General features: G+C 35.0%; 1 protein-coding gene across 5 annotated transcripts in view; it reads right to left on the reverse strand.

The window, feature by feature from the left end:
* Positions 1 to 1,886: 1,886 nt before the first annotated feature.
* The window catches only part of CLINT1 (clathrin interactor 1), a 29,353-nt gene continuing 13,213 nt past the window's right edge, over positions 1,887 to 18,026 (reverse strand). The window contains exons 8-11 of one of the 5 annotated variants that reach the window (XM_005870543.2): positions 11,985 to 12,059; positions 7,266 to 7,555; positions 4,953 to 5,157; positions 1,887 to 3,708 (exon numbers count right to left, since the gene is read on the reverse strand). In XM_005870543.2, coding sequence (XP_005870605.1) covers positions 3,362 to 3,708; positions 4,953 to 5,157; positions 7,266 to 7,555; positions 11,985 to 12,059 — 917 coding nt within the window. In that variant the 3' untranslated portion in view covers positions 1,887 to 3,361. Of the gene's footprint in view, positions 3,709 to 3,834; positions 3,933 to 4,952; positions 5,158 to 7,265; positions 7,556 to 11,984; positions 12,060 to 18,026 lie in introns of those variants that run through there. The other 4 variants (XM_005870544.2, XM_014543161.1, XM_014543162.1 and 1 more) reach the window with 4 other exon arrangements.

Consider the following 18,026-nt stretch of genomic DNA (forward strand, 5'->3'; position numbering starts at 1 on the left):
CTGCACCAATGTGGTAAGTAGAAGTGAGTCAATACGTTCACAAAACAGCTCATTTACAATAATTCAGGCATATAGGAAAATCCTCAATTAGAAATCAACTTAGCAGAACAGTCTCTCAGGCTTTCTTCACTAAACACTGCTTTTATGAATAAAACAGGAATATGAATTTGGGGTTTGCTGTGTAGATTAAATGACATGCACATGAAGTTTTTAGTTCAGGGACTGGCACACACAAAGTTTTTGATATGGAAGTGTGTTTAGATTAAAAAATGGGAGACAGCCTTGGTCAGTTTGGCTTAGTGGATAGATCGTTGGCCTGGGGACTAAAGGGTCTCGGGTTTGATGCTGGTCAAGGGCACATGCCTGGGTTGCGGGCCCAATCTCCAGTAGGGGGTGTGCAGGAGGCAGCCAATCAATGATTCTCTCATCATTGTTTCAATCTCTCTCTCCCTTTCCCTTCCTCTCTGAAATCAATAAAAATATATTTAAAAAAATATAAATATAAATAAATAAATAAATGGGAGGCAGAGAAACATTTAAAGCATATGTATGTCAGTGCTGGTAGATTTCACTCATCATTTAAATTAATTATACAACACTTCCAGATTCATAAAAAAAAATGCATCAGTGCCCAAAGAAGTCAGGTAAATTGATCAGGTGTCACCAGACAGTGAGTGGTTGAAAGGGGATTAGACTGCCTGCTTCCAAGTCCCAGCCCTTTCCACACTGCAGTGCTGTCTCCCAGGAGAGCTGAAACACAAAGACAGTTTATTTCAGAAGCCTATTTACCACAGGACAGCTTCATAAATATTTGAGAAAAAATTATTAACCCCTTCCCTCCAAATATAATTATAGGTCTCAACTTATTAGTGACTACCCCCAAACCAATAGTATTATGGGTATCCTTCAGGCAGTTTATATTAAATAATAAAGGAAACATTTAAAATACCTGAAGATTGCATCAGTGAAAAATGAATCTGGAGTGGCAGTGAGAACTCCTTATATGTAAATTGCTAGAACTGTAACTATTTCACCCTCCACCCTTCAAAATATTAGAATGAAAAACAGGTACAACAGAGAAGCTGCTGAAAAGGAAAAGGGGTATAGGATGGGCAAAAGGGAGACCAATAGATTATTAAAGAAAAGTACTTTCTTGCCAAATCCAAATGATTTGGGAGTAATAGAACTTTTCTTTGAAGTATCACTTAGTAACCTCTTCAGAGATGAATCATTAAATTGGATGGACCGTCAGTGAGGCAAGTCTTATGTTTTCTCTTTCATGGGCTCTAAAACAAAACATTCTGGTAAAATATCAAACTGTATGTTGAGGTGCAATAATAACTTGAGATGGGAGCTTACTTCTGTCCATAGACACAACATAGGAAGAAGGCATAGTACAGAAAATGCTTTAGAAATAAATCTTAATTTTATTAGGAAAAAAATTTTAAACACAAAAGTTTAGAAACAAAATATTTATTTCCTCCAAGAACCATATAAGGGTGATGCTATAACTCTCAATTTATAGAAAATTCATTTAAGATTATGAGTTTTAATTATCAGTGAAGATATTCTCCATACTGCCACCAGAGCCTGGCTTGAATGCTCTGAAGTAACACTTGAAAGCTCCTATTCTTTGAAACTAATCTAAACACACTAAATTGTGAAAGATTAAAAACCACAGTCACCTAATTACACTCTCTCTCATCTCTTATTCAACAAATGAATCACTTTTCATTACCACTTAGCAGAAGTACATGAATTTCTGCTTAATTAGAAATGTTGTAGATGGAACATTAGCAAGAATGGAGCAGGTCAGGGTAGCTTTGCTGCTTCATTTTAAATTCCTAACAGTAGAGTTTGATAAGAAAAATAGAGAAGTCATTAAATAATTTTAAATTATTTATAAAAATTACTTTGCCCAAATTATACTTCCCCCAGTCTCAAATGTCTAACAGAATGAATGAAAAAGCAGTTCGACATTGATTTTAATGAACATTTTAATGTTATGTATAACAGAACATTATGAATACAATGGAAACAAAGTTTTATCAATAAAAAAAATTTCAACACAAAGTGGGAGGTAATAATTTGATACCTATATTATAGTATTTATTTTTAAAAATATTCCCAAGTTTGAGGGTGAAACAGTTTTGCATTCCAAACTCTGGAATCATGATTTCTCATGTGAGCTTAATGCAGAATTACAGCAGGAAAACAAAAAACATTTTAATTAATTTCCTTTACTTGCCATTAAATCAATAAAATCTTTGACTGCTACAGGTCTCCTTTAATTATATATATTTAACCTCTCTCTATTGGAACCACATTGCTAATGCCTTATTATACACACTTGAAACCAAAACAAAACAAATACTGTATAAAACCTAAAAGTTGACATTGCTGAGTTCTAACATTTATATTTAACTTAAGGTCTTAGTGGATTTTTATCTTTCCAATTTTTTGAAGAGACCAAAAAAATAAAAATAAATATTTTTCTCTTTTGACTGTTGCTGATAAATGGTGGCTACAGGGACAAACACGGAAGGAAGCCTTGCCAAGTTAACCACTGCAAATTGTAAATAATGACTGCTAAAACAAACAAAAATACTGGAGGTGGGTTTTTTTTTTATTTTCTTTTAAAGGAAACAATAGAGCAGTCCTGAAAAAAATATTTTTCCTAGTTCTGCACAGGATAATTAGAGCAGAAGATATGGGAAAATTCCCATAGCTATCACCAATTACTTAAAGAGGTTTTGTTACAATAAAAATTTGGATAGTATACTAGCAGTGTTGCTGGAACATTAGCAAAAGTATATACATTCCAGTTACCTTTGATTTAGCCATAATCACATATGTATGCCTTTTTTGGATAAAAATATATTTTTTTATAAAAAACTGATCATCCAACTTTAATGATTTAATATATGGGCTCAAGAGTGGTAGCAAAAGGAACAGATCCAATTATGATAAGGTGATTCAGGGACAGAAAAATCAAGTTCCTCAGGAAAAGAAAAGTATAAAATTAGAGATTCAAACATATTTATTCAGCCCTATTGCAGTCCTCCCGCAAATTATGATGTTAAAATGGGCTCTTCAATTTATCAAGGCTTTTTTTCAGTGGTCTCACTATCCCATTGGTCAATTCTCACTGGGAAAGTAGTTTGACTGCCTCATCTGAACTGCCCTTGCCTGGCAATTTGAAATACTAGATATTTCACTATTATAAAACACCCTTTTTGGTTCTTTACATAGGTTTATTTTAATTAACTGATAAGAGGGGAATTGATTAGCATTTTCCATCCCAACATCACCTATCTGCACCACTAAAAATCCTTCATTCAATCTGCTCCTTTACAATCTCTTATTTGCTAAAGTTGGCGAAATTTGCAAAGGCATCTTGCTTGGGTTGCACAGTTCCAGACGTCATGGCTAAGTTGGGCATGCCCATTCCCACTGTGCCCGTCAGTCCCATCCCAGCAGTTGACATCCCTATGTTCATGTTCATGCCCATCATGCTCGGGCTAATCATCGGAGTATTTCCAAGAGGGGCCATTCCCATGGTGCCAGTCATCACATTGGGCATGCTCATAGGCATGGGTCCCCCCATCAAAGGGCTAGTTTGGGGCCGGACAGGAAGCATGTTTGATGGAGAACTGAGGTTCACAGCTCCAAAACTTTGGGTCATCACATTCATAGGTTGCTGCATATCTACCAGAAGAAAAGAGACAAAAGAACTTTATCACACTGAATTCTTAGATTCATAGAGCAGAAAAATAATGCAATCTTCCTAACCATCATTATCTGTAAGCCATAATAAAATTCTTTTAGTGATTTTACAAGAGAAGTCAATTAACTTGCATTGTGTGCTCTTGAGAAATATTCAGTGGCTGTTAGCTTTGGTATCCCAAAGATGTGGAAACAGTAAGAGTGGCCTGGGGGAAAACAGAAGGCACTTTAAAATCATTTCCACAAAATCTATTGTGGAATCCAACCAAACAAGTTGTCAGGAGCTACTGTGTATCAAAAACCATAAAAAAGTTTAAATCCTGTGACTCACTGTATTTTTAGAATATTATATTAAGAAAAAAAAAATCACAAGCACAAATAATTACACAAACAAAATTATGGAGTTCTTTTAATAGCAAAAAGCTGGAAACAATAGAAATAACCAACAACAGAGGAACTGTACACTGATATGATAACTATAAAGATCTATTTGCAACGGCATGGATGGATCTGCAGCGGGAAGGCCGGGGAGGGTTGGGGGTAAGAGATCAACCGAAGGACTTGTATGCATGCATATGAGCATAACCAATGGACATAAGACACTGGGGGCAGGGGAAGCCAGGGGATTGTCAAGGGCGGGGAAAAAAAAGGACACATATGTAATACCCTTTGTAATACTTTAAGCAATAAAAAAAAAAAAGATCTAAAAAATATTTTTCTTAATATTCAATACAGAAAAAAATGTTAATTATGTTGAATGAGAACTGCAATAAACAAAATATAGTATTAAAAATACATGGGTGGTCAAAAGTAGGTTTACAGTTATGAGTATGCAAAACACAGTTTATTCTTGTATCATTATAATCACAACCTTCATGTTTTTTCCATACAAACTGTAAACCTACTTTTGCCCACCTCTGCATAGTCAGAAAAGATGGGAAAAAGTATGAATTAATGGTGATTATCCATGGATTATGGACTGCAGATGATTTTTGTATCTTTGTTATATTTGCCTATACTAAAAAAATTCTCTACCACAACAGTAAGTTTTATCATGTCAAGAACAGAATACAGAGTAATTCAATGTGTCAGGAGGGATAACAAGTATTATTTGAAAATAATCTCAAGTGAACACACAGTCTGTTATTCATGGCTTGAAGCAATCCTGGCATCAAGGCAAAAGATTCCATGTACACAAAGAAATGGGAAGCCTTGGGGCAACTTACTCTGTTGTTGAATCATTGTATTGAGCGATGGCTGCTGGGGTTTGGAAGGCTGCATACCAGGTAGCAAGTTGTCTAGGCTGATGTTTACACTGGGGTCAGACCAAGTAGAGGGCAGGGTTTTGCTGACGGACTTCTGGACCATATCTGTATTCTGATTATAGAGAGGATTAGGCTTCTGCAGCACTGTGCTAACATTTTGCAAAGGCTGGAAAATAGAAAAATGCTCTAAAAATTAAGCATCCACTCTATAAAGATTAACAGATGGCAGTTTGATCACAGTAACTCCAAATATATACGAAACTTTGTAATAAACTCTTGACACTAAAAAGAACCACAAATGTTCTATACTGTCTTCAATACCCTGAATCACTAACTTCCCCAAAAGTTAGAAGTCCAAATCATGTTTGGGGCGGAAACAAACAACATATTTACACTAATAATTATCTTCCCATTACCCAAAGTCTAAAAGCCACCATCCCAGGTTAGCTTTAAGGAAATATAATAGTACAAGTAGAATATTTATTCTTACAAAATGGAATTCAGGATATGATTTCTCATGTTTTAAAAAGCAAAACAATCAAAACACCAAATTATATTTCATATATCCTGACTGATATTTCCCTGCTCCATATCCATGTCCATTGACTAAAGTGAACAACACTAGTGGAGCTTGATATTTGTGGACCAATTCAGGAGAAAGAAGAAGTTCGGGAGAGAGAAGCAAAGTTGTCTGGAAGTTACTAAGGATAACTGTGAAAAGAACAGAAAAAGGGAAAGGAATAGCAATAGGAAGTATAATTTAAAATGTACCATTGGAAAGAATCACAACACAGCTGCAACTAAAGTTGCAAATAAGAAGATTGGCTTTATGCCTATATCATAAAAAAGAAACTCAAAAATAAACTGGCTTGGGCTTGTTCAGTGGTGCATAGTTCAATTTAATGGTATTAGTGTGGCTTTCATGTCCATTTTCTTAATGTTAGATCTAATTTCTGTTATAAAGAGCAGTCACCTTTTGCTTCTTTCTTCTCTTCCTTCATCCTAACACCCAAAAGAGGAGAATCCACACATTAAAATGAGTAATTAGCCCTGGCCAGTGTTACTCAGTGGTTAAGAGCATTGGCCCTCGGACCTAAAGGTCACAGGTTAGATTCCTGGTCAAGGGCATATACCTGGGTTGCAGGTTCAATCCCCAGCAGGTGCATGCAGAAGGCAACCTATTTATGTGTCCCTCTCACTTTGATGTTTCTCTCTCTACCTCTCCCCCTCCCTTCCACTTTCTTTAAAAAATCAACAGAAAAAATATCCTTGGGTGAGCATTAACAACAACAACAACAACAAAGAGTAATTAACATCATACACAAATATTCTGAATAGGTTCAATCAAAAATAGTAAGTTCTTGGTACAACTTAAGACATATATATATATTCCAACCTTACACTTGTCCAAATTCTAAGTTAGTATTAGGTAAGTGAATTAAAAAGCTCCCAATTTTAATTTTCCTTAATGAAAATGAGAGTTAAAAGAAGAGCCTATATAAACATTACATAATGTAGAGCAGGCCCAGAACATGGAACAACATTGATCCTTTTAGGGAATGATTTTCTTTATTAGCAATGATTGTTTGCAACCAATAAGTGACACCTGAAGAACACGACCAGAGATTTTACTGAGTGAATGTTGGCCATGGGTGAAGCCAATACAGGTATACCTCTTTTTATTGCACTTTGCAGAGACCTTCTGTCAACAAAAAGATTACGACGTGTTGAATGAAGGCTCAGGCAATGGTTGGCATTTTTTAGCAATTAAGAATTTTTAAATTAAGGTATATATTTAGATATTAAGGTATTACACACTTAATAGACTACAATATAGCACAAACAAATTTTAAGTGCACTGGAAAGACAAAATTCATGTGACTTGCTTTATTGTGATACTCGCTTTATTGTGGTGGTGTGGAACCAAGCCTGCAATATTTATGAGGTATGCTAGTTATCTATTCCTTCTCCTTAAAAACATTTTTTCAAAACTATTAAATACAATTTTTAAAATTAATTCAATACATTTTTAGCAAGTGCCATCACTGTGCTAGGCACCATGCTTGGCTTTGCATGGACTACAGATGATTGAGAAGGCTTGCCCTCTAGAACTCAAAATGACTATACCAGGGAAAAGTGTGTGTAAGATAAATGCAATGTGCAAAAGCTATCTATACATTACTTGCTCATTTTTGTTTTATGCTAATCTATTAAATTAGTTAGAGCATCTCAAAGATTATGAATCACAATTTCCAAGGGAGGCAGACAACTCACCTGTGATCTTGACATGGGCAAACCCAGCCCTACGGTATTAGTGCTCATCATAGAGAAATTCATACTCTGAGAAGATGTCATGGTTGCCTGGGATGAGCCCATAAGATCAAATAGATCTGAAGAATTTGAGGCAGCTGGAGATGGACCTAAAGCTGGTTGTGAGCCACTGACAAGTTCTACAGCTTGCTGTGAGGCACTGCCAAAGAGCTCACCACTGGAAGCAACAGGGCCTGATGGGGCTTGGTTGAAGGCACTCCAATCACCAAACTCTCCATTCCCACTTGTAGTTACTGAGAAAGAGAGAACAATAAGGGTAAGAAACTTTCTGAAGTGCACAGTACAAATATAACAATCTACAAACTGAAACAAATTAGAGATGATCTGTGTCCATCCAAATTAACATCTGCAGGTACCACCTCCATCTGGACATTATTCTTTCTCATGAATGTTCCATGAGTGTTAACAAGGTAACAAAGAAAAAGAGGAAACTCCTATGAAGTAAAATCTATCTCTTAGCAGGTCAGCGATGACACATCTATATATATAAAAGCCTAAGTGACTGTTTGACCATTCGACTGTTAGCTATGATGCGCACTGACCACTAGAGGGCAGACGTTCAATGCACAGGTATGGAAACATGGAACAGACTGGTAAATCTCAGAGGGAAGTGGGGAGGGCGGGAAGAGATTAACCAAAGATCTTATATGTATAGTAGAGGCCCGGTGCACGAATTTGTGCACCAGTGGGGTCCCTCGGCTTGGCTTGCGGGGATTGAGCTGAAACCAGGAGTCCGACATCCCCTGAGGGGTCCTGGATTGCGAGAGGGTACAGGCCAGGCCAAGGGACCCGACCGGTGCACGGGGCCTCTAGTAGGAAGTACAGTCACAACTTCCCTTCCACCTGAGTTTGCAATATTAAATATGGTTTCAGCTAAACAAAAATGAACTAGCCTGAGACCCCAAAAGGAAGAAAAACCTGTAAACTGGCTAAACTTTTTGCTGGGAGATCCAGAATCTTTATGCAAAGAGACACTGATTTCATTAATTCATTATTTAGAAAAGTTCAAAGAAAAATCAAACTACAATTTATACCATCTCATGTAAATAAAACCCAAATTCATGAGATTAAATTTATGAGACAAAAGCAAAAAAGCATGGAGAGAAAAAAACAATAAAATTAAGAGTAGGGTTAGTAAATTTCTGTAAGAAGTTCTCACCCATTTAGCTATGCTCCATTGATAATACAAGGGCTGTATGTAGCCATAATATATGTATCACCTCAGTACACTGCTTGCTTCAAATAGAACTGTAAAATCTATTTATTTAAATAAAATGTGGCTTATTGTCTTCTGAGGGAAACTCATGCTAATATTTTAAAAAAGAAGGGTAACTGTCACTACACTTCAAAGTATAACTACAAGTTTAAGATTTAATGCATTCAATAATATAAAACTTTGTAAGTTAAAAGACTGGTGTTTAAAAATATGGATTTTGTATCTTACTAGCTGTGAAACCCTGAGCAAGCTACTTAAACCTCTCTGTGCCTCACTTAAACAAACAAACACAACCCTAAGTTGTGAAGATTAAATAAGAGGTTTGTTATATTTACTTTGGATTAATTGTGAAAAGACAGGGAAGAGCTAAGATATCATACTCTTTCCTTCAGGTATGCCATATAAAAGTGTAAGTCAAGATTTATAAATTCTTCATACATAATATTAACTATTTTGAACACAATGAATATAAAAACAAGCAATACTTTAAAAAGTTTTCAACCAGGTTACACAAACGTCTAAGTAAATAAATCTTTCTTTAAGAAAGGGACAAATAGATAAATATGAATTCATGGAAGTTGAAAAAGCAAAGTGAAGAAAGCTAAAAACAAAACAGAACCCAGAATCAACCAATGAATGCATCAATAAATGGAACAACAAATTTTAAAAAGCGACATATAAACAGTCATCTGAAAGCAAATAGTTTGTATTTCTAAGTTAATTAACATAATCTCTTTGTACTCCATGTTCACTTACAACTTGGAAATACATTGTTTAGGTGAAAAGGTAACCCAATCACTGCAATACTGTGTCTTATTAGGCTAAATATCAAGAGAACAACATTCAGTCTTTAATATTATATTCTTTACTAGAGGCCCAGTACATGAAATTCGTGCATGAGTAGGCTCCCTAGCCTACCCCCCATCCTCTGCACCCCTGCCTGGCTCCTCCTGCTGGCCCCTGGTCCCGTCTACCAGCAGCCCTGCTCCCGCCGCCGCCATTCCCACATGCTGATGGCGCCGGCCCTGCTTGCACCCGCTGACGGCATGGAGCAATTAGAGCCAGCTCTGGCAATGGGTGCAAGTAGGGGCTACTGCCCCGATCGCCCCTTAGGAGCAGTGGGAGGTGGAGAAGCCCTCAGGGGCAATTGGGGCCAGCAGCCGCCACTCACACCCACTGATGGAACCGAGCAATAAGGGCCAGCGCCAGCAGTGGGTGTGAGCGGGGCCGTGGCGCACGGGAGCCAAGAATCTTCAGTAACCACCAGAGGTTCGCCCCATGACAGCCACCGGCACCCCACCTTGGTCTGGCGCCCCCCCCTCACCTGCTCCACCATCCCGCAGCAGTCCATGCCCACCATGTTCCGCACGCGCCCCCTGGTGGTCAGTGCACGTCATAGCTAACGGTTGAGCAGCTTTAGCATATCATTAGCATATTATGCTTTAATTGGTTGTTCTGCCATTTGGTCTATTTGCATATTACCCTTTTATTATATTGGAGGAGGAGGATTATCATATTAAAAGGTAAGCACCTCAAAAGAAAGTAATTCACTTAGAAACCCTAAGCTCTACCAACAATTCAATACAAGAACTGGGCTAATATTCATTATATCAGGGTTTTACTAAAACATGTCTCTGATCTTCTTTACATAAGAGACTGAATTAAGGGTTTACTATTAATTCTATATATTAAACAATTAAAACTAACTTACTTAAAAGACTTGGATAAAGTATACTTTATGCTGATTTTCTATTTGCTTGATATATAAAACAGAAATAGAATAGAAACTGGGGCAAAATGTGTTGCCCCATCTGAAAACTTTATCTGAGATGATTAATCATGGGAGGAAGATATTTCTAGTGGGGCATATATTGTTCAGAAATGATTAATCATTGTTGCAACCATTTCAGCCCCTTGCGTAATGGTGATCAAGTTATATTAATCACATTCATACAGATGAAGAGATGTATCACTTAGTAACAGTAATATATTTGAATTATTTGCACAGTAGGTAACTTTATATATATAAGAACTTGAGAATTACACAGGCAGTCTGTAAAATTAGGGCAATGTTTATCTTCCACTTTGATTTGCCTAAAGCAAGATATGAACCCTTAGAAGGCATACCCACACTTCTAAAAGAAGCAGTTAAATTACTCCATAATTCTGCTTTCTGGGAAATACCTGAAATTTACACAAGTAGGCTGTCAAAATAACCCCAAACCACATTAAAACAATGGCTCTTTCTTCCTAAATCCTTACAAACCTAAACCAGACATTACTAAATACAAATTTTAACCCACTTATTATAACAAAAGATAACTCTACTAGAAATGAGTAATAAGACTAGTTCAGTTAAATTACATCTTTCCTCCCTGCCTCACCTAAGGATTAAGATTTTTATAGCTAAAATATTTATGTCAATTATATTTCAGTTTTTAAAAAGGCAAAACAAAAACAAGAAAGCCAACGCCCTAGAAGAACATAGGCTTAAACATCAAGGATTAAGGTCTTTTTTCCCTTTTTAATTAATATTTTTATCTTTCTACCTCTGCCATATACTGTGGTAACCGTTTAACTTTGGGAAAGCCTTTGAGCCTCCAACTTTCTAAAATTGCAACTCATGCTTATATAACATTATATTTGTTTTAAGTATACAACATAATGATTCAGTATTTGTATATACTGTGAAATGATCACCACAGTAAGTCTAGGGCATTTTTTTACTTTTGACCTAACATGGAATAAGGAAATTTTTCCTGATATCCAATTGCTCACTATTTAAGGCAGGGGTCCTCAAACTACGGCCCGCCGAAAACATTTTTCTGGCCCGCCGGGTGTTTTTGCCACCGCTGTGTGCATAGGAATTTGTTCATAGTTTTTTTTTAAACTATAGTCTGGCCCTCCAACGGTCTGAGGGACAGTGAACTGGCCCCCTGTTTAAAAAGTTTGAGGACCCCTGATTTAAGGATTTGTCAAAATGAAGTTCAATTATCTTTCATAGAAATGCTCTTTGCTCTTAAGATATCCAGATTATAAAGAAATGAATTTTAGTAAGATAGTCTGCCCAAATCTAAGGTCCCTGAATTTCATTCATGAAAATTATACGCTAAACATAAAGCACAATACCCTTGCTGCTAAAATGAGATTTATCTTTATTCACACTTCCTACCCCCGCCCCCAAATAAAAAAATCTGAAAAGGAGTTATTTATGAATAAAAACAATTTTATTTAGGTGTACCTGAATGGTTTGTAAGCAAATTAATTCCTTTGGCACAATTAAGACATTGGCCCAATAATATAACACTGAATAAATTCACTAGGAATTAGAAATATAACAGGGAAAGAAATGCCAAAAAGAAGCTAATGTGGGAGGGAGAGAGTTGTTTTGTTTTCATAACCTTTTCACGGACCCTAGATTTCTGGCCAATCAAATCGGATCATACCTTGGGAAGGGAAATTGCCTGACGCAGCAGCTGAGCCAAAGTCAGCAAATCCACCAAATAAATCAGCTGATGCTCCTAGAAATTTAGTATGAGGAAAAAGTTAAACTGTTAGAACCACAGAACAATTGATAGTAATTTCAGGAAGCCATTTTAGCACCACACTTAAAATATACCCACTATTAGAGGGCCCAGACCCATCATAAAAACTAGTTTGTTGATCTAGGTTTTCATGTCACCATGTTCTCTTTAAGCTACCACAGACTCTTACTTTCCTCAGTTCTGTGTCTAGTAGGATAATTGACCCTTCTCGCTTATATTTCATGAACATAATGTGGGCATGCAGTTTATCCAGCCAACTGTGGTATTTATAAGAATCTTCTATAGATGCTAAAACCTGGGTAAAATGTTGCTGGGAAATACGATAGTCACATAATCTCAAAATACCACCCCACTGATTATTTAGTAAATACCAAGGGGTGAAGCTACTTTTACAATGGAGAAGTTGGATGGATAACAACTGATGTGATCAAACTTAATAATGAGACAAAATAGTATTCATGGGCTCATTACTGTAAGGAACTGAAAAGGCGATCATCACGCATGTAGAAAATTCCTGCTAAAAATATTAAATCTGAATCTAATGACGAGGAATGAATCAAATACAAATACAAATTGAGGACATTCTGTAAAACAACTCTTAAGACTTCAAAAAATGTCAACATCATAAAAGACAAAAAGGACTGGGACTGCGCTAAATTAAAGGAGCCTAAAGAAACATGACAAGTAAATGAAATGCATGATCCTTGATTGGACTCTGCATTTTTAAAAAAGGGCTATCCTGAAATGACATAATTGAGACACCAGGGAAATTTGAATATGGTCTGTATATTATTGGATACTAATACTGTTTTAATGTTAAATTTCCCAAGTATGATAATTATATTGTGATTAAAAAGGAGAATTCCCTTGTTGTAAGAAGATATGTGCTGAAATATTTTAGGGGCAAAATGTCATGATGTTTGCAATTTTCCCTTGCATGGAACACAATAAAGCAACAACAAAAGAACTAAGGAGAGAAAGAAAATATGGCAAATTTTATGTAGGTTTGAAATTTTAAAAAATAAAAGTTAGGGAAAAAAACTTTGTTTAGTTCATGAGCAAGCAAATATTTGCATTTTTATTACATGAAAAAGTAACCGCTTTTTGCTACTTCTAAACTGGTGTTTTTAAAGGGGTGAGATCCAAATCAATCTCTATGCATAACATCACATTCTCATACAATGAGACACTACTTGTAAACACTACTTGGGTAAGAATATTTACTTTTATCTACAATTTGAACAGTAACATTAAATTAAATTTTAATATCTCATTTCTCTCCAATTATCACTTAAGTAGCAATAGCCAAAGGATCTAAAACCTTAAATGGTTGTCCTTATTTTTGTTTGTCCTTAAAGATTTCACCTCTTAAGAGTCACAAACTTAGAAGTTTAGAGCGGCAGTTCAATTATGGTGCTTTTAGTGTTATGCGAACATTATACAGGTTACATCACAGCTGCTTAGCCTGCAGTGCTTAGAAACTAGCCAGGTGGGACTGGAACATCTGGGCTGCACTCAAACACCACCAGGGACAGCTTCCAACATCTGGTGCCATTTCTGAATTGTCTTATCGCTGCAAGACATTCTGCCCCATCTGCTACACTCAACTGGGTTAATTAAACTAGAACCATCTCCCCTTCTTAATAAATGGCTAGCAGTAATAAAAGGAACAAATCAATTTCGGATACACGTGTGTTTATTATTTCTTTTTAATGCACATTTATTGAAGTCAACTATAAGCAGGCATAACTAATTCTTCATTCTTTCACCTTATTACAGATGCACATATTCACATATATCCTCACTCAGCATAAACTAACTCCCATCCCACCAAGGCCAAGGTTCTCTAATTCTATCAACACTATAGCTCATACATCTACTTTTGCTTTGTCCAAAGGATATCACAGTGACTTGTTTATAGGTACATACGTCATTATAAAATGTGACAAGGGGCACAAAAGCTCAATGACCTATATTTTTAAACTACTTAAACAGGCACATATATTAATAAAAAAATAGCAGGGAAATGAATGTTGCAAACAGTTGCTGCTTAATATTCGTAAGTTGTCTTCTGTAATGTTCCTTCATCTTCAAAATATTGATCAAAGTATACTTACTGTTAGGTAACAAAAAGATAGTTAATCATTTACTATAACATTAAGGGATTTGAAAATTGGGGATTATTTTAATTTGCTTCATCCAAGCAGTGAATAAGCATCAATATGTAATTTATTATGCCAAACAAGTGAGGAATCTTTAAATCCTATTCAGTCTGGGCTACAAAGAAAATTCATGTTGCAGATAAAAGCACTGAGTACTGTAAATTACAACTTCAAATTGGGTAAGATATTTATTTTTGTCATATCCTGAATGTAATATTTTAGATAATTACCTACCTTGGTTATTCTACTGTTCTACCTTCTAACACCTAAATTAAAACTATACTATGTTTATAGCATACCTCTAGCAAATATTACTCTTTTCCATCCATACTATAAAGGAATTTGATTTCAACATGACTAATTTAAGAACACTGGGAGTGAAGAATGGAGACATTCTGGGTAGCTTAACTGATTACAGAGTCGTACCAATACGCCAAGGTTGTGGGTTCAATCCCTGGTCAGGGCACATATAAAAACCAACCGATGAATGCATACATATGTGGAACAAGAAATTGATATTTTTTCCTCTCTCCCTCCCTTCCTTTCTCTCTCTAAAATCAGTAAATAAAAAAAAATTTTTAAAAAAGAATGGAAACATACACACTTAACTATTTTACAGACAGAAGCCACCCTTCCTCGAAAAGAATTTATCTTTTATCTTCTGAAGTGCCAGAAATTATGATTCTACTTGTGTTTTTACACAATCTGATCTTCAACTCCGAAAATTACCTTAAAATTTAAAAATCTCTTTATTTTATTTAGGAAAAGTCTTCTCCTAGAAGGGACCATCCATACCTATATGCATGATGTTATTCATACCAATGCCTTAAATTCAACAGAAATTTTCTATACTTAAGCATTTCCCCAGATAACTTCTATCTAAGGAAATTTAAATCAAAGAGTCTATCAAAAAATGCTGCATGTGGAAGACTGCTAAATTTCACACCAAGAGCTATCCTTCAAGATTCCCACATGAGAGCTGTCATTATAAATGAACCATTTCCATCTGCCTTTTCAGAGTAGCAAGGAGGTTATTTACAGTCACCAGCTGGGAACATGTATTTTCCAAAACAATACTGTGAGAACAGGAAAAATATAGCTGAACTACAAATGAAATTTCCTTCAACAAAAAAATTTAATGTAGATTGCATTAGGAAAACAAACTTCTGCATAAAGAATTCTAACACAAAATTTTTTAAAATGACAAAAAATGTAAATACAACAAATTTAAGAAATTCTTTAAAAAACCACTTAAGAATAAACACCCCAATTAAAAAAATGGGCAAAAGATTTGCCACACAATAAATGCTAAGATATATTGACTAAATATATAGAAAATGTATTTAAAAAAGAGTATTCAAAAAAAATTAATAGTTAACTCTATGGTCTATCACTTGTTTTCCATCAAATTTCTAGTGAAATTTCTAGCATTACGTTTATAGTGAAAAGAGAATATATTAAAATTTTTTACTTTTGTAAATTTGGCTTAAACTAGAGACAACTTCCAGGAAACTCTAATATATAAATTGATGTATTAAGGATGTAATAACGCGATTCATATTTATGTAAATATCCTCAACAAACTTTAGAGATTATTAGATACAGGTAATAGGTTCAAATGTAAATGTAATGAACATTTTGATTTGATATACTTTAATCTTTAAAAAAAAAGTTAACTTAAAAAAAAGAAATCAAAACATATGCAAGTCATGTAATGTCTATCAACTATGGTGTATTTTGTCTTCAACACCATTTATTGTACTAGGAATAACTTATTTAATTGTATGTTAACGATGACCTAAATTCCTTAATTACAAAGGGACAAAGAAGACAACGTGAACTTTTAAAGTGAGATATACTTAAAAAATGAAATGAAATGGAATGGTTTTGGGTGTTCTATTTCTAATTGGCTTATTTTCTAAAAACTTTAAAATATTATTCATTTTAAAATGTTTACTTAGAAATGTCCTGTATATAAAAGCCACCAAAATATTATTTGAATACAGATTTTAAAAGAATATCACCACAGTGGGACATTTATCAAGATAGTCTCAAGTAAATCTTTAAAAAAAAATTTTTTTTAAACATTTTTATTGATTTCAGAGAGGAAGGGAGAGGGAGAGAGATAGAAACATTAATGATGTGAGAAAAATCACTGATCAGATGCCTCCTGCATGCCCCCTACTGGGGATTGAGCCTGAAACCCAGGCATGTGCCCTGACCAGGAATTGAACCATGATTTCCTGGTTCATAGGTCGACACCTAACCACTGAGCAACACTGACTGGGCTCAAGTAAATCTTGATGAATGGGTTTCACATGTATATTTTTAAACCTGGTAAATATCCTACAATGATTTTACCACACGGATATTTTTGAAGTTGTTAACAATAAGGATATAACATATAAAAAGAGAAAATCTAAACATTTTCTCAGAGGACATTTATCTGGTGAGCAGTACAGATGCCATATCTGCTTAGGTTTATAGTTTGTGTCCATTTTATGTGCATGATAGTAACATTATAAGCATAGGCACATCTGGTAAATGACACCCAATGGCATACCAAATAGCAATGCTAACATGGTAGATTCTTAGACTTCCTCATGTGTATGTAGGTGCTAAAGATTTAATGTCCAATTTTTTCACTGCTGAATTCAATTTCAAATATATTGCTAAAATAGATATTTTGGGTAACAAAATTTATGTATTGATTGGGAAAGTCTGCACAAACTGGTTAAACATACTGTTTCAAATAGGAGATGACTTCCCACATGCAATTGTGTGTGTGTTTTTAAGAGAATATTAAGCTAAACCTTCCAGATTTCATTTGTGTCAATTACTATATTAATATTAATTGCTATTTCCATTTAATTAATCAATCTACTGTTTGCACTGGAGAAGAAAAACCACACAAAGTGTTCTTGTCAAGCAAAGCAAGCATGTTGGTATTTAATAATTCTCTGTTCAAAGCAATCACGGAGGGAAAAAGTTACATCCACTCTTCTGACCTTCTTAGTTATTTCTTCTCTGATTGCTCCATTAAAACTTTCCACAAATGCATGAAAGGGGCTCTTTAATATTTCATGCCATGAAGTCCAAAATAGTTGATATTCTATGACACTATGTCTTTATTATAGGACTTCATGCCCGCTGCCAGTTAATATACTACATTTAAAATCTTAAACATACGAAAAGCACATAAACTGTTAAGAAAACTAATGCAGTTGTTTGTAACCTTATGCATGACAGTTCAATAGAGTTTAAAGGATAATTTTAGAAACATTTTATAGTTACAGAAAAAAAGGAATGGGAATTAAAGAATTTCAGAAACTAGGTGGAACCAGACACACTATGAGTTCATTCCCAGTCCAAGACTTTTATGATAGTAGGCAAGGAGAAGAAGAAAATCACAGGAGACTTTATATGAATTATATGTACTACACTATTAATGAAGTGACTTCCATCCGACTTCCACTTAGACACTAATGTAAATTTTAATCCAGTTTTAGAAAATCATTACACACAACTAGGAACAATAAACTTATTTTTGCACATTACTTATATACCAATCTTGCCATCTACAATTTAATGTGAAATGAAATTTAAACAGGTTGGGGAAAATTGTTTTTAAAGAGAAATTTTATTTCTTAAGCTGTTTGACTTGTTGTACAGAAGTTTAAGTTTATTAGAACTCTATAATCACTGAATGCAATATAAAATCTCAATTTTCTTTAAGCATGTTTGTAACTAAGTAACTACTTGTGACTCTTGATTAACAATT

This window comes from Myotis brandtii, unplaced genomic scaffold (assembly GCF_000412655.1).
Source record: "Myotis brandtii unplaced genomic scaffold, ASM41265v1 scaffold32, whole genome shotgun sequence".
In the NCBI taxonomy this organism is placed as follows: domain Eukaryota; kingdom Metazoa; phylum Chordata; class Mammalia; order Chiroptera; family Vespertilionidae; genus Myotis; species Myotis brandtii.